The following is a 26,788-nucleotide window of genomic DNA, read 5'->3' as shown; positions in this document are numbered from 1 at the left end:
TATCAGATCAGCCCTGATCACATTGAACGGCGGAGCAGGCCCATTCCTGCTCCTATTTCTTTAGTTCCTTTGTCGGGGAGAGATGAGATAGATGGGTGGATTAGCAGATGATACTGCTGATCTGGGTAGAGAAATGGCAGGTGGAGTTTAATCCTGACAAGAGTGAGGTGTGGCACTTTGAGAGGTCAAATGTGATGAGAATGTAACCCCCTCCGATCCCCTACACCCCTCCCTGTCTCTGTAACCTCTTCCAGTCCACTATACCCTTCCCTGTCTCTGTAACCCCCTCTGGTCCCCTAAACCCCTCCCTGACTCTGTAACCCCCCTCTGGTCCCCAACACCCCTCCCTGTCTCTCTAACCCCTTACACCCTTCATCCTCCAGACCCATACACCTCTCCCCATCTCTGTAATCCCCTCCAGTACCCTACATCCCTGCCTGTCTCTGTAACCCCCTCCGGTCCCCTACACCCCTCCCTGTCTCTGTAACCCCCTCCGGTCCCCTGCACCCCTGCCTGTCTCTGTAGCCCACCCGCCAGTGCCCCTCTGATTTGTTGTTCCCCAAATTCCTTCGTTGGCTCCACTCTGGGTTTGTCTCTCTGGTGCTATGCATTCTCCAGACGGGAACCTGAGCTCTAGTGATCCTTCTGGATCCCTGCCATGCTGGAGGTGTTGCTTTAAAGATATACTTTGTCAGTTGCAGGACTGAGAGATATCGGACTACGTAGATGTGGGAGAGAGAGAGAGGACAGTGGGAAGAAGAGGGGGCAGTGCTGTGAGGGAATGAATCACACTTGGGGATTTTGCTTCATGGATATTTACTTTTTTGATGTTCTGCATTCATGTTTCATTCTAAGTCAGCTTTGACGCAGGGCAGGTTCCTGCCCACCAGGGAATGAGTCATAGGGTTCGGAGAAATGTCACAGTGGGGGTGGGGGGAGACCACACAACCCTGACAGAATCTAAGTAGGGGCTAAACCTGGTCTGGACTGAACCAGGACATTGGGGCTAACCTCGGCCAGACTGAACCAGGACTTTGGGGCTAACCTGGGTGGGACTGAACCAGGACTTTGGGGCTAACCTGGGTGGGACTGAACCAGGACTTTGGGGCTAACCTGGGTGGGACTGAACCAGAACACTGGGGCTAAACCTGGGCTGGGCTGAACCAGGAAATGGGGGCTAAACCTGGGCCAGACTGAAATAGGACATTGGAGCTAAACCTAGGCTGGTCCGAACCAGGGCACTGGAGCTAAACCTGGCCCCTACTGAACCAGGACGTGGGCTAAACCTGGGCCAGATTAAATCAGGACACTGGGCCGGATTGAACCAGGAGAGACTGAGGAGTGAAACTATGCCAGACCGAACCAGGATAGACCCGGGATAAACCGGATCGACGGATGAGGGCGACACCAAGAGCAAACCCGGATCAGAGCGGAGGAGGCGGTGCCGACGCGGTCCAAACCCGGGTTAGCCAGAAAGGCGGAGCGGGTGAATCGGCCTCAGACTCGGAACACAGGGAGTTAACGGCGGGAGCAGGATGGCTCCGGGACGCAGGGGGTTAACGCTGGCTGGGCGCTCTGCAGCCAGTCGAGAGTGTGTGTGCTGGGGCTGTGGACGAGAGAGCGGCTCTCCGCAAGAAAGCTCGAGTTGTGGATTCTTCCCAGGTCCGACCTTGCAGGGAAATGCTGAAGATTTGTATCAGATAGAAGATCTTCGCCTGAAGTTTGGAAGGGTAACTCTTTCCGTTGCAAAATCCACCTTTGGGCGGTGCAGCGAAGTCCCTGAAAAGTTTAGCCAAAAGTTTGGGGAAAGTTTCGACTGGCCTCTCTCTCCGGCTGAGGGGGTGGGGGAGAGTGTGAGGTTTATCAGTGAGCGATTCAGACTTTATTGGCATGAACGTGTATCGAAATTCGTTAAGGGCTGGAGTTAACTCCGGCAAGGGGGGAGGAGGGGGGAGGAGGGTGGGGGGGTGGTGTCCACGATCTGGAACTCATTCCACTCCAAGTGCCGGAGGGAGAATCGCCAACCGTGGCCCCCACGTTTGCACTGCAGGTCATCAGGTGGTCGCTGAAACCTGGAGAGACCCTTCTGGTCCTGCGGGAACAAGGAGACAACCCCCCCCCCTCCCCTTTCCACCTCCAATTGTGCAGGGTGGGCTACCCTTTGATAGAACATTGCAACACAACACAGAAACGGGGTCCTTCCAGTCTGTGCCTTGTCCCACTCACCTGCACCCAGTCCGTCCCCCTCCCGTCAACGTACCTGTCCAAATTCTTCTTCAGTGTGAAAACTGAGCCCGCATTCACCACTTCAACTGGCAGCTGGTTCCACACCCCCACCGCTGCCTGTGTGAAGAAGTTCCCCCTAAACTTTTCCCCTTTCACTCTCAACCTAAGCCCTCTGGTTTGTATCTCACCTGCTCCCAGTGGAAAAATCCGACCTACATTTACTCTGTCCCCCTCATAATTTTAAATATCTCGATCAAACCTCCCCTCATTCTTCTACGCTCCAGGGAATAAAACCTGAACCTGTTTAACCTTTCCCTGTAACTCAGTTCCTGAAGTCCTGGCAACATCCAAGCAAATCTTCTCTGCCCTTTTTCAATCTTTATTAATAGTTTGGTGATCAAAACTGCACACAATACTTCAGATTTGGCTTCACCAGTGTCTTGTACAACATAACATCCCAAATCCTCTACTCAACACTTTGAGTGATGAACGCCAAGATGCCAACAGCTCTCCTGACGACCCTACCCACCTGCAATAGGGGGAGAGGGCACGGAGGGGGAAGGTGGAAGGGAATGTCGCCCCCTTACGAACAAGTCCAAGGGAAGGTAGAGGGAGGGGAGGAGGAAAGTTGCGGGGCTTTCCGTAACTCCAGAAAGGGGAGGTGGAAGACGAGATTTACCCCCAATGACTTTGAAATCTGCTTCCATCGGTAGGGGAGACCAGAACTAGGGTGGACGCATTTAAATACCAGATCAAGGTATTTAAAATGGTGAGGGTCTCGTCTGAGAAAATGTAGGTCAGCTTTTTCCCCCAAGGGTGGGTGAGATGCAAACCAGAGGACATGGGTTAAGGGTGAAAGGGGGAGAAGTTTAGGGGGAACTTCTTCACATAAAGAGAGAGAGAGTGGTGGGTGTGGGGAACAAGCTGCCAGCTGAAGTGGTGAATGTGGGATCACTTTTAACATTCAGAAACAATGTGGATTGGTACACGGACAAGGATGTAGGTCAATGGGTCTAGGCAGAAAGAAATGGTTCGGCATTGTGGATGGACCTGAGGTGGGTGGGGATCTTCATATGATTCCCCAGAGGTGAATGAGGCTCTCACAAGATGTTCAGGGCCCACGTCATAAGAAATAAAGAGCATCAGAAATTAGAGCAGGAGCAGTGACGAGTTGGCAGGTTCAAAGTGCAGGTGGGAGAAATTGAACTCACAGGCCGTAAACGCAACCGTGTAAACAGGAAACTAGTGCTCCCATTGAAGACCACTTGGGGAACAGCAGGAGGGCTGTGAGCTGAACACAGCCTGTCAGTCAGGTGGCCAGGGACCTTCCTGCCCCCTCTCTCCCTCCCCCCCCGGGCGATTCAAGTGCAGAGCCTGGGTTTACAGTGGCAGCACTGAACCTGTACTGACCCCCGCGCCCAGGAAGGCATGATGGGCGGGGGTCCCTGGAATCTGCCCCGCCGTTCTCTGCGGCTGATCCGTCCCAGGTCTCAGCTTCCCGCCCATTCCCCGATGTTCCAAAACCGATCCACTTCCTCTGTTAAATTCCCACGAGACTGACAAACGGTTCAGCCCAGACTATATGGGCTGAAGGGTCTGTTTCTTTGCCATCAGATTCCTGCATGATCAATGAACTGCAGACATTGCCTCCCCTTCTCTGTCTTTTCCCTGCACTATTATTTATTTATTTATCTTGTGAGGTGGTTTACGGAAATATTTGCACCTGTGGGGCTGCCACAAACCTTTGAATTTTGTAACGCGTTTGTGGAAATAAAAATTCTGATTCTGAACTTGGGGCGCGTTAGCCCGCGACCCTCCCAATGCATTGTGGGGGTGTGGGAGGACACCAGGAGCGTCCAAATGCCACGCAGACAGACGGAGGCGGGGATTGGGCCTGGCTCAGCGGAACGCGAGGCCGGGTTTGTGGTGTCAGCCGGGGTGTGCTGGGCGGGGGGTGGGGGGGGGAAATGGGTGAAGAGACGACCCGGTCCAGCATCACCGGGACCTCCCCGCGCTGTTGGGAGAATGATTCAGCTCGATTAAATGGCGGGGCAGACTTGATGGGCTGAATGGCCTATTTCTGCTGCCACATCTTATCCACAGTCTGCATTGTTGCAAGAGATTATCTGGCCAATATTAACCAGCTGCATTAAGGACCTGAAACTCCAAGTATTGAATATTAAGCTGTGTACCTCAGAATCAGGATTTACTGTCAAGAAATTCTGGGGGTGTTTGCGGCTGCGTCAAAGTGCAAACATTCATATTATAACCATCTTACGAAGTTATTATAAAAATAATAGTGCAGGAAAAGTGAGGTCGTGTCTTTAATCATCCAGGAATCTGATGGCCGCGGGGAAGAAGCCGTCCTCGTCCTCATCTTCAGGCTTCTGTACCTTTTCCCCAATTGTAGTAGAGTGAAGAGGGCATGGCCTGGGTGGTGGGGTCTTTGAGGATGCATTTTTAAGACACCCCCTCATGTCTGTGTCCTCACTGGAGTGAGGTCTGGTGCTTGTGAAGCCGCAGGCCGAGTTAACAACCCTCTGGAGTTTATTCCTGTCCTGAGAGTTGGCGCTTCTGTACTAGACAGTGAAGAAACTGGCCAGAATGCTCCCCATGGTCCACCTATAGAAGTTTCTGAGGGTTGCAGCTCCTAAATTCAATCCTCTGCAGGGATGCAGTCAGAAGCTTAATTTTGTGTGCTATCCAGGCGATGCGGCATGCAGTGCAGCGATAGCAAATAAACAGGAGAGCTGGGAGTCATCGGGATAGTGTGGAGAATGGAGGGGAGTGCGGTTGTGAAATACCATCAGGTCCATTCAGGAGTGCGACAACAGCAGGAAAGAAACGCTCCTTGAGCCGAGAGGGTGGGGATTTTCAAGTGCATTTTGGGCCACGTTTTGAGAGGCAATGTGGGACAGGGCAGTGGCCGGGGGCCAAGGCAGGCTGTGTGGAGGTTGTTCGCTGAGTAGGGAGATGGAAATGAATGCGAGGTCAGCGAATTGAAGAGCCTGGAAGAGTCCGTGATTCCAGCTGGCTCCCAAGTGGGTGGCTCAAAGATGGAGTGGGTGGGGGAGTGGTGGGATAATGTGCGAGAGGAGGATCGGGAGGAAGCAGTGGGGAGTGAGGGGGCTGCAGCTTCGCTGGCAGAGAATGCTCAGGAGGATTTCTCCAAGCGACGGTCCAAGGGAAATTGGAAATGGATTTGGACTGAGCAGTCTGACCCCTCCCATGAGGATTCCACTTGTGTGAACAGCTCCCTCACCCCCAGCCCCCCCCCCCACCACAACGTGCCTTCTTCTGGCAAGCTGGACTGTTGTTTGCTGTGTTTTGTAGAATCTCAGATGTTGGGGGGGAGGGGGTGTGGGATGAAACGTGTGAGAGTCGGAAATCTGTGGTCTTCTGAACCTTCTCAGGTCCAGCTGTGGTTCAGATGCCTGAGGGAGCATCGAGCGGACAATGGGAGGAGAGGGGGGGAAGAGAGAGGGGAGGAGAGAGGGGGGATGGGAGAGGGGGGTGGGAGAGGGGAAGAGGGAGAGAGAGGGATGGGAGAGAGACTGTTGGGGAGAGAGATGGATAGTGGGGGCAGAGAGAGTGTGGGGACAGAGGAGAAAGTGAGGGAGTCGGAGGGAGGGGAGGGAGAGTGTGGGGGAAGAAATTGGGGAGGGAGAGAGATGGAGAAGGGGACAGTAAGGGAGGGGAGAGAGTGAGGGGGCATGGGAGTGAGGGAGGAGGGGGAAAGGGGACGAGGCAGAGAGACATTGAGGGAAAGAGAGAAAGGGACATAGGGTGGTAGAGAGAGGGATGGTGAGTGAGAGCAAAGTTGAGTGGCAGTGCATGGAGACTGGAGCCCCTGTCCATTTCCTGTGGCATCCATATTGTGCTGGTTGCTAGGAGAGTTGCCGCCGGAGGCCCGGTTTTTATCCACTTGCTCCTTTGTGTGTGTCCAGACGAGAGGGACTCAGGGTTCTGTTCCTGACGGTACACGCAGGGCTGGGCTGGCTGATGGGAACTGGGCAGGGCTTGGACTGCAGCAGCCACTCTGCCACGAGGGATGCCGCACTGTCTTTGGCAGCCCTCCCAGCTGGAGCAGACCCTTCAGCCCACAATGCTGTGCTAACCTATGCAGTGTTTAGTTTAATTCTCTCTCAGGGTGGGGAGAGAAGCCCTGAGTGAGAATGCAGAGGCCATGTCCGTGATCAATAAGATCATAAGAAATTAGAGCAGGAGTCGGCCATTCGGCCTGTCGAGCCTGTTCCGTCATTCAACGAGATCGTGGCTAGTCTGATGATGGGCTCACCTCCACCCACCTGCCTTTTCCCCATATCCCTTAATTCCCCGACTATGTAAAAATCTACCCAACTTTGTCTTAAATATATTTACTGAGGTCGCCTCGACTGCTTCAGTAGGCAGCAAATTCCACAGATTCCCCAGATGAGGAGCAGTTCCTCCTCATCTCTGTCCTAAATCTACTCCCCTGAATCTAGACATTATGTCCCCTTGTTCTGGTCTCCCCCACCAATGGAAACAACTTAACTACCTTTATCTTATCTATGCTTTTCATAATTTTAGACATTTCTATAAGATCCCCTCTCATTCATCTAAATCCCAACGAGTGGAGACCCAGACGACTCAATCTCTCCTCATAGGTGAACCCCCTCATCCCTGGAACAAACCTGGTGAATCCCCTCTGCACCGGCTCCAAAGCCAGTCCATCCTTCCTCAGGTAAGGAGATACCAGAACTGCACGCAGTTCTCCAGATGCGGCCTCACCAGGACCTGTACAGTTGCAGCATAACCTCCCTGCTCCTAAATCCCCTGTGTGGGGGTAGGTGGAAGAGATCCCTCCCTGACTCTCTGTGTGGGGTTCAGTAGCAGAGAGGCCCCTCCCCTGACACCCCCCCCCCCTCCCCAGGACTCTGCTCAGTGGATGGGGCCCCTTCCCTGTGAAGCAGTCAAGTTTTGGTTTCTTCCATACTTCTACTGTCAACGTGAAAAAGCGTCAAATGTATGTGTTATGCAAGGTGAAAAGAAAACAAGGCTTTTATTAGGATGTCCTGTGGCCCCCCCCCCCCCCCCCCGGGGGGGGGGTCTTTGGTGTCCCTGTTGGGAGTGGCTGCGACAGAAGTTTGTAAAGACATGAGGGGGGCGGACACAGTGAACATTCAGAATCAGAATTTATTCTCATGAGCGTGGGACCCAATTTGTTGTCAATAGGTTCTGGTAGGTGATCCTGGAATGAGAGAGTGTAGGGGGAGACGCGAGGGGGCCACATTTTCACTAAGCGGTTGGCTCGTGTGCTGTCACAGTGACTGGCCAGAAGGCAGATGGATGGACAGGAAGACGATGGTCCAAATTTAGGCAAACGCGCGCCATCACGGGCACCTGTCGAGGCCGTGTCTGAATAAAGCCATCTCTGTCCTCCAGAACACCCCCCCCCCACCCCCAGGCCATGCCCTTTTCTCACTGCTACTATCGGGAAGGAGGTACAGGAGCCCGAAGGCCAAAACCCAATGGTTCAAAACCAGCTTCTTCCCGCCTGTCATCGTCGAAGTTTAGTGCCATCCAGTTGTATAAATACAACCTGACGAAACAACATTCTCCGGTCCTCAGTGCAAAACACAACCAGACGTAACACACATTCGGACAATACACGTGCAGGATGAATATTTCATCTACACAAATAAATATTGTTTTGTGAATATGAGGGTCTCGGAGGGTCAGTGTGAGCAGTTCTTCTGGTCGTTCAGCATTCTCACTGCCCGTGGGAAGAAGGTGTTCCCTAGCCTGGTGGAGGTGCCTCCTGGTCATGCTTCTGACCCACAACTGTATCGCCAGCTCCATCAGGGTTGTCAAGTTTGCAGACGGCATGACGGCCGTCGGCCTCGTCAGCAACAACGACGAGTCACTCTACAGGGAGGAGGCGGAGAATCTCGTGATGTGGTGTGAGAGCAACAACCTCTCAACGTGGACAAGACAAAGGAGATGATCGTGGGTGTCAGGAGGACCAGGAACGACCACCCTCCACTACACATCAACAACTCTGTAGTGGAGAGAACCAAGTTCCTTGGAGTTTGCTTAACTAGTGACCTATCACAACATCTCCTCACTTGTCAGGAAGGCGCAACAGTGACTACACTTCCTGAGTAGACTGAATCAGGCAAGGCTACCGGCAACCATCACGTCAACCTTCTACAGCAGCTCTATCCAGAGCGTCCTGGCTGGCTGCATCACAGTGCGGGGACAGTCGCTGCAGAGAAATAGATCGGAAGGGTCAGTCCACCGTATGATAAGAGCAACAGAGTGGATGACTGGGGTCTCCTTACACTATCCCCCCCATCAACGTGATGTACTGGGATTGTTGTCTGAAGAGGGCGCGCAAAATCATCAAGGACCCCTTCCACCCCGCACATAGTGTCTTTCGGCTGCTCCCATCGGGGAAGAGATACAGGAGGATCAGAGCCAGCACCACCAGGCTGAGGAACAGCTTCTTCCCATGGGCAGTGAGAACGCTGAACAACCAAAGGGACGGCTCACACTCACCCTCCGAGACCCTAACATTCACGAAACAATATTTAAATAAATTTGTGTAGATGAAATAGTTGTGTTTGTCTGTATGTGCGCTATGTCTGGTTGTGCGTCTGTGTATTTTACACCGAGGACCAGAGAACGTTGTATCATCGGGTTGAACTTGTACAATCGGATGACAATAAACTTGACTTGATCATCTTGTATCTCTTCCCCGACAGGAGCAGCTGAAAGATGCCATGTGCGGGGTGGGGAAGGGGTCCTCAATGATTTTGAGTGCCCTCTTCAAACAACGATCTCGGGAGGGGGAGAGGGATTTTTGAATGAAATTATGCCACTTCACTTTCTCTTATATTTTTGCACTTTATTTATGTAATTTATAGCAATATTTGCCCTGTGATGTTGCCACAAAACAATGAATTTTGTGACATGTTCAAGCCAATAACCTGATTCTGAAGGGCCAATACTGGGCTGAAGAGCCTCCTCTGCACTTACCTCCCCAGTCCCCTCGTCACCCTAGCCTCCCCCCCTCCCCCCCCCACCGAGTGCAAGACATCAATACCCCCAAGCGTAAAGCCCCGCCAAAGGTTGTGGACGTCGCAGGCCAAACCCCTCCCTGCCACCGAGAACACCCACGGTGTTGGGGGGAGGGGGGGACACTGCTGTTGGATAGCAGCAGCCCTCCCTGAGGATCCACGCCTCCCAACGCAACACTCTGTTCTCGCTGCGGCCGTCAGCGAAGGAGGTGCTGGTGTCTCGGCACCAGGTTCAGGAGCCAGCTGCCGCCCCTCCACCATTGGACCCCCTCAGCGACAAACTCGATTGGGGAGCTCGTTTGCAGACTCTTACTTGTGCACTGTATGGAATATTTTTCTCTCTCTGCTTTGCCTAGTGCGTTTACGTGCTTGCTGTGTACAGGTTCTTGTTCCTTGCACTGATTTTGGCCTCGCCGTTGGGTAAAGAATCTCAGGGTTGTACGTGATGTGAACTCTTGATAATAAATCAGAATCTGAAAATCTGGGATCTCAGAAACATGTTCATGCTAAGTTTCTCCCTGTGTTTTTGCGGGACTGTTGCAGAAGAATGGTCGGCTCTGCCTTCTTGGCAATCAACTCCCTGCTTATCTGATCATTACCCTATTCATGGTTTTAAAGCACTTTTAGGTCACACCGCCGCCATTGAATCTCAATGAGAAAGCAGCTCGGTGTCAGTTGTTTTCCTCGTGCTCTCTGTGGCCTTGTTTAATCCCTGCCGAGAGTTCAATGGGTCCCACTCTCTGATCTGATTTGACTGTCACTAAATACATAGTTTGCAGCAGCGCTCACTGGAATTGAAAAGAACGAGAGGCGATCCGATAGGAACGTGTACAATGATGAAAGGCAGAGATAAGATTGAGGTGGGAAAGTTGTTCCCATTGGTGGGGGAGACCAGAACGAGGGGGACATAGCCTCAAGATCTCAGGGGTGTAGATTTAGGATGGAGATGAGGAGGAACTGGTTTTCCCAGAGGGTGAGGAATTCGCTGCACATTGAAGCACTGGAGGCGACCTCAGTAAATATATTTAAGGCAAGGCTGGGTTGATTTTTACGTAGTCGGAGAATTGAGGGATATGGGGAAAAGGCAGGTGGGTGGAGATGAGCCCATGATCTCATCGAATGGCGGGGCAGTCTCGGCGGGCCGGATGTCCGACTCCTGTTCCTGATGATCTTATGGCAGGTGCAAAATTGCTATATTGCATTTTAAAGCAATGTGCAAAAAAAGAGAAAGGGTCTCTGGCTCAGAATCTGATGGCGGAGGGGATCTGATGGCGGAGGGGAAGGAGCTGTCCTTGTGGCACTGGGCACTTGTCTTCAGTCTCCTGGACCTCCTTCCCGATGGGAGCAGAGTGAAGAGGGCATGTCCTGGGTGGTGAGGGAGGTCCTTGAGGATAAGGGGCTGCTTTTTTAAGACGCCGCCTCATGCCGATGTCCTCAATGGTGTGAGTCTGCCCACGATGGCGCTGGCCGAGTTCCCGACTCTCTGTAGCCTTTTCCTGCCCTGCGCGTTAGCCTCTCCGCACCGGGCAGTGATGCAACCGGTCTGAATGCTTTCCACAGTCCACCTGTGGAAATTTGCAAGAGTCTTTTGGGGACAAACCTCCTCAATAGAAGATAAAATTATAGAGAAGAGAAAGAAGATGGCACCTAAGAAGGAAAAGGTAAAAACAACGGTGAAAAAAAGAAGAAAAGACACCTGAAAAGAAAGGAGAAGGCCTTACCTGCACAAAGGAACAGGGAGCCACGGTGCTGAAGAGTGCCCGATCTCCGAGGTTGGTGCCGGTCCTGCAGAGTCGCGACCCCCCAACTGATGGACTACAAAAATGGCTCTCTGAGCCAAAGAAAAGTGCGCAACTGCACATGCGTGAGGAGTAGCACATGGGCAGTGTGCAAACTAAGGTAAAGGAGAACACCAACAGGAGGGGGGGCTCAGCCAAGGAGCGGGCAACCAGCTGAGGGACGCCCGACATCAGGGCTCTCAGCTGGAGGAGGAGGAAGGCGGCAGGAGAGAGAGTGAAGTACCAGGTGAGAAAGAAAGTTGACTGGGTGAAAGGAAAGAAGAGCACCAGCAGGAGGCCCGACAGATGAAGAGGCCCGACAAAGCGAGACAAGCAACTCATCAGGAAAATCAGAAGAGACACAGATACAAAGAAGAGAAGAAGACACAAACACAGGTACAGACACAGAAAAAGAGGAAGAAGACGACCAAGATCTTCACAGAGAGATAGAAGGTAAAACAGATGGACAGAATATAGATAAAGCTTTTTTTGAAGAACAAATGAAAGCATTAAAAGAATGGTTGTCATTAGAATTTAGTGCAATTAAAAGGAAAATGAAAAGAGCAGAAGATAAAATGCAGAGATTAGAACTAGTCATGACAGAAATAGGGAAAATAGAGAATGTGGAAGAGTGGGAAACAGTTGTAGAAATGGAAGTAAACGACTTAAGAGGAAAATTGGAAGAAAGTGATAAAAAATTAGAGACACAAGAGTTATTATCTCAGAAAAGAGGGCCTGAAGGAGGGTGAAGAAGGTACAGACATGAAGAAATTTATAAAAGAATTGATCCCAAAGGTCCTGGGAATGACAGAAATGCGGGAAGGAATGGAAATAGAAAGGGCTCACAGAACACTAGCTCCAAAACCACAGACACATCAAAAACCAAGATCCATCTTAGTAAAATTTTTGAGATGTACGACAAGAGAAAATATATTGGAGCGGGCAAGGAATAAAATTAGAGAAGATAATAAAGCATTGGAATACAAGGGTCAAAAAATATTTTTTTTATCTAGACATAAGTTTTGAACTCTTAAAGAAGAGGAAGGAGTTTAATACAGCGAAATCGATCCTATGGAAAAAAGGTTATAAATTCATGTTAAGACATTCAGCTGTGCTTAAAATATTTATACCCGGGGAGCAAAACAGACTGTTCTCGGATCCAGAGAACACGCAAGAATTTGCAGAATGCTTGCAGGACAGAAGGAGAGATGAAGAGATGTAACAAGAATGAAGAATATATATAAAGATGTAAAAACAATGTATATGTAAAGAACTAAAGAGGGAAAAGAGAAGGGAAGGAAGGAAGTAAGGGGGGAAAAAAGAGAGCTTTGTTACATGTGAGAAAAAAGTGTTTTCTGGGGGGTGTTGGGGGAGGGGGAGAGAATAACCGTTACTGCAAAATCAGTTGACGCTTACGAACAGGATCGCAATCCAAATGCAAAGGGGAGTTGTGGTTGCCTGGCAAGGGATAAGGGGCAACTCAGAGAGGGAGGGAGCATTTGGGGTTATGGTATTATTGGGTGTGGGAATTGTTGAAGTATTTTATGTTTTAAATGTGTTGTCGTACATTGAGTTTAAAAAGGGAAAACAGATGAAAATGGGAAAAAGAGGGATGGTAGTGGTGTGGAAGCGGAAATGAGGTGTAAACAGGGTATGAGATGGCCACATTGAACTATATGACTATAAATATTAATGGAATACATAACCAAATTAAAAGGAAGAGGCTATTAAATTTACTGAAAAAAGAAAAAAAAATAGATATAGCATTTATGCAGGAAACACATCTAACTGAAGTGGAACATAACAAATTAAAGAGAGACTGGGTAGGGCACGTAGCGGCAGCATCCTATAATTTAAAAGCTAGAGGTGTAGCTATATTAATTAATAAAAATGTACCAATCAAAATAGAGGAGGAAATAATAGATCCGGCAAGGAGGTATGTAATGATAAAGTGTCAGATATATTCAGAATTTTGGAATTTGCTCAATATATATGTACCTAATGAGGAGGATCAAAAGTTTATGCAGGATATTTTTTTGAAGATTGTAGACACACAAGGAAATATATTAATAGGAGAGAATTTTAACCTTAATTTGGATCCAATTTTGGATAAAACGACAAAAGACAAGGAAAAAGAATAAAGTAGCCAAATTTATGGTGAAATCAATGCAGGAAATGAAACTTATGGATATATGGAGGAGGCAACACCCAAGAGAGAAGGAATTTTCATATTATTCAAGTAGGCATAAAACATACTGAAGGATTGATATGTTTTTGTTGTCAGCCCATATTCAAGAGAGAGTTAGGAAAACTGAGTATAAAGCGTGACTACTATATGATCATTCACCCCTGTTATTAGCAATAGAATTGGAGGACATCCCACCAAGAAAATATAGATGGAGGTTAAACTCCATGCTACTTAAAAGGCAGAAATTTAGGGAGTTTATTGAATGGCAAATTAAAATATATTTTGAAATAAACACAGGATCAGTGAAAGACAAATTTATATGGGACGCAATGAAAACCTTCATTAGAGGGCAGATAATAAGTTATGTAACTAAGATGAAAAAGGATTACAATTGGGAAATAGAGCAGTTGGAAAGGGTAATAGTAAGTACAGAAAAGGAACTAGTAAAAAGGGATGATATAACAAAAAAGAGAGAATTGGCGGACAAAAAAATAAAATACGAAACATTACAAATATACAAGGTGGAGAAGAACATAATGAAAATAAAACAAAAGTATTACGAACTGGGAGAAATAACACAAAATATTAGCCTGGCAACTTAAAACAGAACAAGCTAAAAGAACTGTATTGGCATGAAGGAAAAAGGACAAACAAATTACATATAATCCAATGGAGATTATTGAGAACTTTAAGGAATTTTATGAACAATTATACCAAACTGAGAACGAGGGGAAAGATGATAAAGTAGAAGAGTTTTTAGCTAAAATTGAACTGCCGAAATTGCAAGAAGAGGAACAAAATAAACTGATAAAACCATTTGAAATAGAGCAAGTACAGAATATACTAAAAAAGCTGCCAAACAATAAAACACTGGGAGAAGATGAATTTCCAATAGAATTCTACAAAACATTTAAAGAGTTATTAATTCCTCCTCTCCTGGAAGTGATAAATCAGATAGAAGAAACACAAAACTTGCCAGATACATGTAAGATAGCAATAATTACAGTAACACCAACATCGTATAGAGCAATATCTCTACTTAATTCAGACTATAAGATAATAGCAAAATTATTAGCAAACAGATTGGCCGATTGTGTACCAAAAATAGTAAAACAAGATCAAACTGGATTAAGAAAATACGAACAGTGGATAATGTCTGTAAACTTATTAATCTAATTCATCCAGTTCAAGGAAATAAGAAGCCAACAGTGGCTGTTGCTTTAGATGCAGAAAAAGCCTTTGACAGAGTAGAATGGAACTATTTATTTAAAGTATTTCAGAGGTTCAATCTACAAGAAAAATATATTAATTGGATTAAAGCATTATATAATGGACCGTTGGCGAAGGTAACAGTAAATGGATATGTATCGAGCCAATTTAAATTAAGTAGGTCAACTAGACAGGGATGTCCATTATCCCCCTCATTGTTCGCCTTAGCAATAGAACCATTGGCAGAACTGATAAGAACAGAAAATAAAATAAAAGGGATAAAAATAAAGGAGAAGGAGTATAAAATCAGCTTATTTACAGATGACATCTTAGTATACCTAACAGAACCAGAAATATCAATAAAATAATTTCATAAGAAATTGAAGGATTATGGAGAAATATTGTGGTACAGGAAGATCAATGCAAATAAAAGTGAAGTGATGCCAATGAGTAACGCGGATTAAACAGAATTTAAAAATAATTAGCTGGTCGAGTGAGGCAGGCGGAGGCCCCGATCCGGGCAGAGAGTTGGAGGCGGCGGCCCCAGTCCGGGCACAGGGAGAGCAGCAGCGGCCCCGGCCCCGGTCCGGGCGAAGGGTAGACGGCGGCGGCCCCGATACGGGCAGGAGCAAGGGGGAGACGGCGGCCCCGGCCTCGGTCGAGTGAGGCAGGCGGAGGCCCCGATCCGGGCAGAGAGTGGGAGGCGGCGGCCACAGTCCGGGCACAGGGAGAGCAGCAGCGGCCCCAGCCCCGGTCCGGGCGAAGGGTAGGCGGCGGCGGCGGCCCCGATCCGGGCAGGAGCAAGGGGGAGACGGCGGCCCCGGCCTCGGTCGAGTGAGGCAGGCGGAGGCCCCGGTCCGGGCAGGGAGTGGGAGGCGGCGGCCCCAGTCCAGGCACAGGGTGAGCTGCGGCGGCCTCGGCCCCGGTCCGGGCAGTATGGACCGACCTAGGAGGGGAGGCAGGCCCCTCCAGCCCGGGTAAGAAACCTGCATAGGAGAAGGCCACTCCGATATAAAACCTACGACCCAAGGACCTCGCTGCCACGTCCCAGCTTGCTTGGCCACGGCACACGAACCATGGGTGTAAAGGGTGGGGCCAGTACTGCGCGCACTGCACTCCACCTAAAAGCTCCTTTGCGCAGGCCCGAGGACAGGTCCACGTCCTCCCCCTCCACGTCCTCCCCCTCCACGTCCTCCCCCTCCACGTCCTCCCCCTCCACGTCCTCCCCCTCCACGTCCTCCCCCTCCACGTCCTCCCCCTCCACGTCCTCCCCCTCCACGTCCTCCCCCTCCACGTCCTCCCCCTCCACGTCCTCCCCCTCCACGTCCTCCCCCTCCACGTCCTCCCCCTCCACGTCCTCCCCCTCCACGTCCTCCCCCTCCACGTCCTCCCCCTCCACGTCCTCCCCCTCAAAAGATGCTCACAAACTCAAGCTAGCATGCTGGAACATCAGAACCATGCTAGACAAGGCTGACAGCCACCGACCTGAACGTCGGTCTGCCCTCATTGCACATGAACTCCTCAGACTTGACATCGACATAGCCACTCTCAGTGAAGTCCGCCTGGCAGATGAAGGCAGCCTCCAAGAACGCGGCGCGGGCTACACACTCTACTGGTCTGGCAAGCCTTCGGATGAACGACGCCTATCTGGTGTAGGCTTCATGGTCAAGAGCTTCATTGCCTCCAAAATCGAAAACCTTCCGACAGGCCTCTCGGACCGAATCATGTCCATGCGACTCCCCCTTCAAAACAAGCGTCACATCACCCTCATCAGTGTCTATGCTCCAACCCTCCAGGCGGAACCAGCAGAAAAGGACAAGTTCTACACCGACCTGCGCAACCTCATCCAACGCACCCCTACAGCTGACAAGGTTGTCATCCTGGGCGACTTCAACGCTCGTGTTGGCAAAGACTCAGAAACCTGGCCAGGAATCCTGGGCAAGCACGGCGTCGGCAAGTGCAACGACAATGGGCGCCTCCTGTTGGAGCTCTGTGCAGAACAGCGGCTTGTCATTACAAACACCCTTTTTTAGCAGAGGGATAGCCTTAAGACTACCTGGATGCATCTCCGATCCAAACACTGGCACCTCCTGGACTACATCCTGGTGCGAGAAAGTGACAAACAAGATGTGCTCCACACCAGGGTCATGCCTAGCGCGGAATGACACACTGACCACCGGCTGGTTCGCTGCAAGCTCAACCTTCACTTCAAGCCAAAGCCCAGGAACAATAAAGCCCCCAGAAAGAGGTTCAATTTTGGAAACCTGCAGTCAGACGAAGCGAGAGGAAACTTCCAGGCAAACCTCAAAGCAAAGCTCGACGATGCAACCCGCCTCACGGACCCGTCCCCTGAAACCCTCTGGGATCAGTTGAAGACTACCATACTGCAATCCACTGTAGAGGTACTGGGCTTCTCCTCCAGGAAAAACAAGGACTGGTTTGACGAAAACAGCCAGGAAATCCAGGAGCTGCTGGCAAAGAAGCGAGCTGCCCACCAGGCTCACCTTACAAAGCCGTCCTGTCCAGAGAAGAAACAAGCCTTCCGTCGCGCATGCAGCCATCTTCAGCGCAAACTCCGGGAGATCCAAAATGAGTGGTGGACTAGCCTCGCCAAACGAACCCAGCTCAGCGCGGACATTGGCGACTTCAGGGATTTCTACGAGGCTCTAAAGGCTGTGTATGGCCCCTCACCCCAAGTCCAAAGCCCGCTGCGCAGCTCAGACGGCAAAGTCCTCCTCAGCGACAAGATCTCCATCCTCAACAGATGGTCAGAACACTTCCAATCTCTTTTCAGTGCCAACCGCTCAGTCCAAGATTCTGCCCTGCTCCAGCTCCCTCAACAGCCCCTAAGGCTAGAGCTGGATGAGGTTCTCACCCTGGATGAGACATATAAGGCAATCGAACAACTGAAAAGTGGCAAAGCAGCAGGTATGGATGGAATCCCCCCAGAGGTCTGGAAGGCTGGCGGCAAAACTCTGCATGCCAAACTGCATGAGTTTTTCAAGCTTTGTTGGGACCAAGGAAAACTGCCTCAGGACCTTCGTACAAAAACAAAGGCGAGAAATCAGACTGCTCAAACTACAGGGGAATCACGCTGCTCTCCATTGCAGGCAAAATCTTCGCTAGGATTCTACTAAATAGAATAATACCTAGTGTCGCCGAGAATATTCTCCCAGAATCACAGTGCGGCTTTCGTGCAAACAGAGGAACTACTGACATGGTCTTTGCCCTCAGACAGCTCCAAGAAAAGTGCAGAGAACAAAACAAAGGACTCTACATCACCTTTGTTGACCTCACCAAAGCCTTCGACACCGTGAGCAGGAAAGGGCTTTGTCCTGCTTTGCGGAAACTGCCAAAATGTTTGGCCTGGAAGTCAGCCTGAAGAAAACTGAGGTCCTCCATCAGCCAGCTCCCCACCATGACTACCAGCTCCCCCACATCTCCATCGGGCACACAAAACTCAAAACGGTCAACCAGTTTACCTATCTCGGCTGCACCATTTCATCAGATGCAAGGATCGACAATGAGATAGACAACAGACTCGCCAAGGCAAATAGCGCCTTTGGAAGACTACACAAAAGAGTCTGGAAAAACAACCAACTGAAAAACCTCACAAAGATAAGCGTATACAGAGCCGTTGTCATACCCACACTCCTGTTCGGCTCCGAATCATGGGTCCTCTACCGGCACCACCTACGGCTCCTAGAATGCTTCCACCAGCATTGTCTCCGCTCCATCCTCAACATCCATTGGAGCGCTTTCATCCCTAACGTCAAAGTACTCGAGATGGCAGAGGTCGACAGCATCGAGTCCACGCTGCTGAAGATCCAGCAGCGCTGGATGGGTCACGTCTCCAGAATGGAGGACCATCGCCTTCCCAAGATCGTGTTATATGGCGAGCTCTCCACTGGCCACCGTGACAGAGGTGCACCAAAGAAAAGGTACAAGGACTGCCTAAAGAAATCTCTTGGTGCCTGCCACATTGACCTCCGCCAGTGGGCTGATAACGCCTCAAACCGTGCATCTTGGCGCCTCACAGTTTGGCGGGCAGCAACCTCCTTTGAAGAAGACCGCAGAGCCCACCTCACTGACAAAAGGCAAAGGAGGAAAAACCCAACACCCAACCCCAACCAACCAATTTTCCCCTGCAACCGCTGCAACCGTGTCTGCCTGTCCCGCATCGGACTTGTCAGCCACAAACGAGCCTGCAGCTGACGTGGACTTTTTACCCCCTCCATAAATCTTCGTCCGCGAAGCCAAGCCAAAGAAGAAAGAAAAATAATCACCATTTAAATGGCAAACACAAGCAATCCGATACCTGGGTATTAGATTAGATAATAACTTAAGCCACTTGTACAATCTAAATTATCAGCCACTAATAAAGAAATTGCAGGAAGACTTAGAACAATGGAAAGAATTACTGCTAACGTTGATAGGGAGGGTAGTCTGCATTAAAATGAATGTTTCCCCAAATATAAAATAGTTATTTCAATTGTTGCCAATTCCCTTAACAGAGAAATTCTTTAAGGAACTAAAGAGAATAATAAGGAAATTCTTGTGGAATGGGGGAAACCGAGGGTAGTGTTAGATAAATTAACAGAGAGGTACACCCAAGGTGGTTTGCAGTTACCAAACTTTAAAAATTATTATAGAGCAGCACAATTAAGGTATTTATCAGATTTTTACCAGACAAGGGAAAAACCAGACTGGACTAAGTTAGAACTAGATAAAATAGGGGAGAAGTTACTGGAATATATACTTTATAAGTGCGATGAAAAGCTGGTGCAATATAAAGCTCACCAGTATTGCATCATTTACTCAATATATGGAAGAAGATCCATGTAGAAAGGAAAAAACAAATGACCAAATACCAAAATTACTATTGACGCAAAATCCGCTAATCCCTTTTACAATACGCAACCTTTCCTTTGGAGAATGGGAGAGAAAAGGAATCAAAAGAATAGAAAACTGTTTTTTGGGAAATAATTTATTAACATTTGAACAGTTTAAGTATAAATATGGAATAGCTCATGGTACAATGTTTGCATATCATCAACTGAAAGCTTATTTAAAGGATAAATTGGGAAACAGACTGAGATTACCAGAAGGAAGCAGCTTTGAGTATGTGATTACAGACACAATGATAATTAAAAGATTTATAACGAACATGTACATTAAGCTGCAAGAGAAGGAAAATGATGAAATAAGCTATAAACCTAAACAAAAGTGGGAAAAGGATTTAAACATAAAGATAAAAAATGAAGCATGGGAAAAGTTATGTTCTGGAACTATGAAGAATATAATAAACACAAGGTTACGCATGATACAGTATAATTGGTTACGCAGGTTATATATCACGCCCCAAAAGTTAAAAGAATGGGATCCAACACTATCAGATAGATGTTTTTGTTGTAAGAAGGAAATGGGAACAACAGTGCATCCAATTTGGGCATGTGAGAAAGTGAAAATGTTTTGGGAAGATCTAAATCAGATATTAAATAAAATCACAAAAAATAACATACCAAAAAATCCAGAGATCTTTCTTCTCAGTAACATAAGAAGTAAGGAATTAGGCCTCAAATTGGATAAAGCACAAAAAAGATTCATTATGATAGCCTTAGCAGTAGCAAAAAAAAATGTTTAATGTCAACTTGGAAAATGGAAGAGAGCCTGAGAATACAGCAATGGTACATGGAAACGAATAAATGTATTCCATTGGAAAAAGTAACATATAATTTAAAAAATAAAGTCACATTATTTGAACAAATTTGGGAACCGTACATGGAACATAACAGAGAGGGCCTACCACGGACCTCCACCCCATAAATGATAAGACAAAACTACTTGATCCAGTGTGTAAAAGTAGATGAGACATTTTTCTTGTTTATTTTTCATTGTGTGATGACATTGTTTAATGGTTTTATTGTATTTTATATGTTGATTATTTATTGGATTTGGAGTGGGGTGGGAAGGGGGGAGGGAAGGTAGGGGGGGAAAAGGGGGAGAAAATGCCACTGTGTATATTTAATGAGAAACGTTTGTACATATTTTGGTTGATATGATTCACAGTGAGAAAAATAAAATTTTTAAAAATCCTCCTCGCGCAGTGTAGCTTCTGGCGAGCTGTCTCTGCGATCGCATTGACACAAGGCCTCACCCACCCCGCCCCCACCCCCTGGACAGACTTTCAGAGATGTTGACACCAGGGAATTTGAAGTTCTTGACCCGCACCCCCCCCCCCCCCCCCCCACTGCCGAGCCCCTCGATGAGGACCAGGTCACGTCCTCAAGCACTCATGATGTCGTAGCCTGGCCGGTGGTCTATCGGGGAAAGGTCAGGCCGATGATAAGGAGAGTTGGTTGTCATATATATGCAGATGCACTGAACATCTTGCCTGGTGCAGCCCCACAGATATGTAAAATAGATAAAAGAACAACAAGGGAAAGCTAAATTTGTAGGTCGAAGCGTTCCTCTGCCCTTCTAAGGCTGGACTACCTATGGTAAGTGTCTCAAGGCTCCAGAGGTTTAAAAAAACTGTTCCTTCAAGGACGGAGGCATAAGGCCCTGCAAAAGTTCATGGGCCCAGCTCAGGACCCCACGGGCAGAAACCTCCCCGCCGTCGGTGAGCAGCAGCGATCATCAAGGACCCAGCAGCCGCTCTGCTCTCGCCACTGCCATCAGGAAGGAGGTGCCGTTGTCTCGGCGCCCAGGTTCAGGACTGGCCGCCATCAGACCCCTCCTCAACGACAAACCCAGTCAGGCACTCATTTACGGACTCTGATGTGCACTTCATCGATTTTCCCCCCCCAGCCCCCTCTGTTTTGCACAATTTGTTTACGTGTGTACATTTTTTTTTACACTACCAATAAGTGGTAGTTCTGCAGAGAGAAGAATCTCGGTTGTATGTGATGTTGTGTTCCTTCTCCATCAACAAATCTGAGTTCCGTATTCCCTCTAGGATCTAGGAAACATGTTCATGCTAAATTCTTCCCTGTGTTTGTGCGGGACTGTTTCAGAAGTTTGGTTGGCTCTGCCTACTTGGCAATCAACTCCCTCCTTATCTGATCATTACCCTATTCACGATTTTAAAGCACTTTTGGGACACACCTCTGCCATTGAATCTCAACGAGAAAGACTGTGTGGAATGTCACGTAGAATCTGAAATCGGAATCTGAGCTAACATTGAGAAGCAGCCTGTCTGCGTTGGGCAGGATTCCGTTCTGTTCAAAACAGACGTGCTCAGCCACCTTGTGGCATGGCGGTGGCGGTGGGGGTGGGGGGGGTGTTAAGGGTCTGGAAAGAAGGGCCTCATCCCCAGTGGCTGCTGACCCACAGCAGCTCTAAAGTGGGGAGGGGGGCTACGGGGGATGAGAACTTGCAGGTAGAGCATCAGGAGCACGTGGAAGGTGCAGGGTAATGTAGGGAGGAAGTCAGCGCCTCCCAAGTTATTGCCTGCCACCGTTGGGCAATCCCAACCCGAGGTGGCAGTTCCCCATGTAGGCCTCATTAGCTCCCTCCAGAGACAGGAACGGTAAACGGTGCTCCCGGTGTGGTCTGACCCAGAGATACAGAGACAGGAACCGTGCACAGTGCTCCTGGTACATACTGACCCAGGGATACGGAGATGGGAAAAGTGCACAGAGCTCCCACTGTGATCTGACCCAGGGATATGGAGGCGGGACCTGTGCACGGTGCTCCCGATGTGGTCTGACCCAGGGATACGGAGATGGGAATTTATAGAGCAGCCGCTTCAGATATACGAGGGGGGGGGGGGTGGGGTGCAACCTCTCGCACTCCCCGTACACTCAGTACACCATCTCTCCCGTCTTCCTCATGCACCAAATCGAACCCCTTGCGTTATATTCTTCACCTCCCATTCTCTGTGGCCTCCACCCCCATCTCCATAACCCCCCTCTAATGGGTTCCAGTGCGTGGAGACACACTGGGATCTTCCACACCAGAGTCTCAGACCCAGATCGGAGGTGCTCTCGTCCATGGGGGGAGGGTAGAAGGGTGCAAAATGGCTGACACCTTCCCCACCTCCCTCGGGAAACCCTTGAGTCAAATCCACCAAGGCTGATGTAATGCATTTTTCCTTCCTCCCCCCCCCCTCCCCCCACCCACAGGTTGTACCGAGCGGTGGGTCGCAGTGAGGTTTTGGGGCTCAAAGCACCCCCCTGCTCCCACTCTTCATGTAGAAAGGAGTGGAGCCCATTAACAGTTGGGATCCGGGCTGAGACAGACACGGTAACATGAGAGACAGACAGCGATGGATGTGTAGGTGAGAGGACTTTTCTCCGTGTTTTAAATCAGAGCCCGCCATCTCTGCTCCCCATGCAACACCATAGACAGGCGTGAATTCAGTTGCCAAGGTCCTCGGTTCCAAACTTGCACCATCTCACACCCACCAGTATCCCCTGTCATAAAAACCATCCATTTGACTGAGTTTCTTGTCACCTGCTGGAAAAATCCAACTATGTGGAGATCCGTCCCTTGGACGTTGTTGAGGGAGTTTACTCTGTGTCCGATCCCCAGAGTTGGGACAGTGCGGAGAGACAGTCATTCTGTGTCTGACCCTGGGAGTGTGTTATGGGATGCTGCAGAGGGACCTTCACCCTGGGTCTGACCCCGGGAGTGTGTGATGGGACGGTGCAGATGGAGCTTCAATCTGTATGTTACCCTGGGAGTGTGTAACGGGACCGTGCGGAGCAACCTTCACTCTGTGTCTGACCTCGGGAGTGTGTGATGGGATGATGCAGAGGGAGCTTAAATCTGGGTCTGACCTCGGGAATGTGTGATGGGATGTTATGGAGGGAGCTTCACTCTGTGTCTGACCACGGGAGTGTGAGATGGGACAATGCGGAAGGAGCTTCACTCTGTGTCTGCCCACGGGAGTGTGCGATGGGACAGTGCGGAGGGAGCTTCACTCTGGTTTGACCCCGGGATTATGCCATGGGACGGTGCGGAGCGACCTTCACCCTGGGTCTGACCCCGGGAGTGTGTGATGGGATGCTCAGGAGGGACCTTCACTCCGTGTCTGAACACGGGATTGTGTGATGGACGCTGCGAACTGACCTTCACCCTGGGTCTGACCCCGGGAGTGTGTGACGAGATGGTGTGGAGGGAGCTTCACTTTGTTTCTGACCCCGGGAGTGTGCGACGTGACAGTGTGGAGGGAGCTTCACTTTGGGTCTGACCCTGGAATTGTGTGCTGGGACGCTGCGGATGGACCTTCACTCTGTGTTGGACCTCAGGAATGCGTGACGGGATGGTGTGGACGGAGCTTCACTCTGGGTCTGACCCTGGGAGTGTGCGATGGGACGCTGCAGAGGTAGCTTCACTCTGGGTCTCACCCCTGAAGTGTGTGACGGGACGGTGTGGAGGGACCTTCACTTTGAGTCTGACCCCAGGAGTGTGTGATGGGACAGTGCGGAGAGAACTTCACTCTGGGTCTGACCCTGGGAGTGCGCTCTGGGTCGCTGAGGATGGAGCTTTACCCTGTGTATAACTCTTAACATTTCTGTCCCCCACTGGCTAACTGTTGGGATATTTATAATGGGCAACTTAAACCACCCACCATGTGACTCAGAGGTGGGTTTGAGTGAGAGTATGACCTGTCAGTGTCGAAACAATGGGCTTTTCTTGTGATCCAAAACCTTTTGCTTAGTTCCAACTAATCTCTACACCCTTGCCTTCCTTCCCTGTTAATCTCACATAACTGAGCACAACAGTCAACTGGCTAGTGTGATTGCTTTAGAGACCAGTTTTTGGTTCAGGGAACCGCGGTGACCAGAGTGTGCAATGCGTTCAGCATGAGTCAAACCTGCCCAAGGCACTGATCAGGACAACAATATTCGTCTGGTTTTTTTTGAACTCTTACCTTGAGGAAGGGCTCAGGCCTGAAATGTTGTTAATACGTTAGTAATCCTCCAGTTGACGCAGCGAGTCAGCCGAGATCCTCCAGCATTTCTGTGTTTTTACTACAATTACAGCCTCTGCACACTTTCATGTTTCACCCCGAATAAACAATTTTTTTTCCCCAAAAAAGGTTTTCTTCCTGGAAAACAATTGGTGATTATGCTTGACGGCTTCAACCTGAACACAAAGATCATTTCAAATTTGCTGCATCACGTAGGAAATTGGAGAAATGTTAAATTTACTTTTATTGAATTCAGCAGGTTTAATCACATCGTGGAACTGACACTTTGCGTTAGTTCAACGGACCCCAAAATGTTTTGCCGTTGTACTCGGCATCTGATGCCCCTCCTGTCTGTGTCCAATAGTCGGCCAGCACTGATGGATCCAGTTCCCCCATACCGCTTTTCCACGGTCGCGATCTCCTGGGGAAATCCGTTCACCGTGCCCGTCACTGACTGCACCGAGATCGGCCAGGGATGGAGTCCAAGAGCAATCACAGAAAAGGAATTTTCAGTGACGTGTTGCCATTCAAGATTTTTTTCCGATTGAAGTCGACTTAAAATATATCAGGAAATCACAAAAATAGATTATATCTAAAAACGGTGCGTCCTGGGAAAATGTTAAGGCGATTTTTCATGATCGGCAGCCCAAAATCCATAAAATACACCCATAAATGTTCAGGAGGAAGGAAAATCTTCGTTGTCCAGTGTTATCAACAACCAGATATAACACTGAGCCTTTGAAGGGTGGGGTGAAGGGAGGTGGGGAGGAAATTCCAGAGGCTGGTGGCCAAGTTGCAGAAGGCATGGCTTTTGGTGACAGATAATGAAGGGTATCCCTGTACCCAACCTGCATTCTCTCTTTTTTTCTCCCACCCCCTCCACCCCCTCTCCCCTCCCCCTCTCTCACCCCTCCCTCCTCTCTCCTCCCTCTCTCCCTCCTCCCCCTCACACACCCCCTCACCGCACCCTCCCTTCCCGCTCCCCCCCCCCACCTATCTCATCAGCCAGCCTCACTGGGAGAATGGGAGACCTGGCCTCTGTTTTAGCCACGGGGAGAGTTAATGAACCTTTCACCAGCTGGTATAAGGTGGTTGTCAAAATTCACTTAGACGTGGCAGAGACTTGAACCAGCTCAGCAGCAGGTCAGAGAGAGGCGAGAGTGTCAAGGATAAAGCAGGCTATTTCTGAGCCAGCGTGCACCGGAACTGCGCCCCCAATCAATAAACAATGGTCCAAAATTATATTCAAAATGCAAAACAAAAGGTCACATTCATGATCCTTAAACAGACCATGTAATTTATTTATAGATTGGAAACCACAATGTTCAACATGTAGAAGGTCAATTCACTGTCAGTTTACTTGGGAATGTTAAACACTCTGTCAGCGTGGGAGAGTCTGATCTTCGCTGGGCGCCGCTCCTGGTCACCGGCTAAGAGGAAGGATGTCTTATCCGGTGGGGTGTCCTTGTGGAGATTTAGAAAGTCTCAAGGGGGTTGGATAAGGTCTCGGGCTGAATGGGTAGTGTTGTGGTTACAGCAGTCTGTCAAGGGTTGGTGTGCTCTCCCCGTGTCCGCGTGGGATTCCTCCCACCATTCAAAGCATACGGGGTGGGGGGGGGGATTGTAAGTAAATGTGGGCTGTTTACTGTGCTCTCCGCAGACGTGGTGATTGTAGTTTTAAAAAAGCACATGGATGCTGGAGGGATGTAGTCCAGTCTTGCGGCATCCACAGGATGTAGGCCGGTCTCGCTGTGTCCACAGGTTTGAAGAAGGGGTCAGGTCTTTACCTCCTATTAGCCCCTGCAAGACCGGCTTAGTCTCTGGGTGTTGGATTGGAGAAGATGAACGGCCAGTCTTTTTCCTCAGTTTTGGGGCAACTTGAGGACGTCACTTTTGGGAGATAATGGGAGGAGGGAGGATTTAAAGAGGATCCAAGGGGCGAATCTTTCAGCCGAGGGCGGTGGGTGTGTGGAACGAGGCTCGTCTGGGGAATTGGTAGAGGCGGGGACAATTTAAAAGATGTCTAGGCAGGTCCATGGCTGGGAAAGGTGGAGAGGGGGGAGTGAAGCACAAAAGTCTGCAGACGCGGAGATTGTCGTAAAAGAAACTCGCAGCGTCCACAGGAGGTAAAGATAAATTATCAACATTTCGGGCCTGAGCCCTTCTCAAGGTGTAAGCAAAACGCAGTCGGGCGTCTGAATTAAAGGCTGGGAAGAGAAAGAACGAAGAATAGCGGGTGGGGGTGGGGGGAGAGTCCAGACCAATAGACAAAAGGATGATGGAAGGTGAGAAATGATTTGGCTCTGTAAAAGGTGGCACAGTTTGCATAATGAGCGGGACCAGGGTTTGAATCCCACACTGTCTGTAGGGAGTCTGTACATTCTCCCTGTGTCTGTGGGTTTTTTCC

General features: G+C 49.4%; 1 protein-coding gene across 2 annotated transcripts in view; it reads left to right on the top strand.

Moving 5' to 3' along the window:
- The first annotated feature begins 1,641 nt into the window (after nucleotides 1-1,641).
- Nucleotides 1,642-26,788, top strand: part of LOC138764488 (thrombospondin type-1 domain-containing protein 4-like) — a 75,133-nt gene continuing 49,986 nt past the window's right edge. The window contains exons 1-3 of one of the 2 annotated variants that reach the window (XM_069940476.1): nucleotides 1,642-1,730; nucleotides 22,589-22,743; nucleotides 25,387-25,469. In XM_069940476.1, the coding sequence (XP_069796577.1) occupies nucleotides 25,444-25,469 (26 nt within the window). In that variant the 5' untranslated portion in view covers nucleotides 1,642-1,730; nucleotides 22,589-22,743; nucleotides 25,387-25,443. The remainder of the gene's footprint in view (nucleotides 1,731-22,588; nucleotides 22,744-25,386; nucleotides 25,470-26,788) is intronic. The other variant, XM_069940475.1, reaches the window with a different exon arrangement.

This window comes from Narcine bancroftii, chromosome 5 (assembly GCF_036971445.1).
Source record: "Narcine bancroftii isolate sNarBan1 chromosome 5, sNarBan1.hap1, whole genome shotgun sequence".
In the NCBI taxonomy this organism is placed as follows: domain Eukaryota; kingdom Metazoa; phylum Chordata; class Chondrichthyes; order Torpediniformes; family Narcinidae; genus Narcine; species Narcine bancroftii.
The sequence above is the reverse complement of the archived record's forward strand: the minus strand, read 5'-3'. Positions and strand labels throughout refer to the sequence as shown.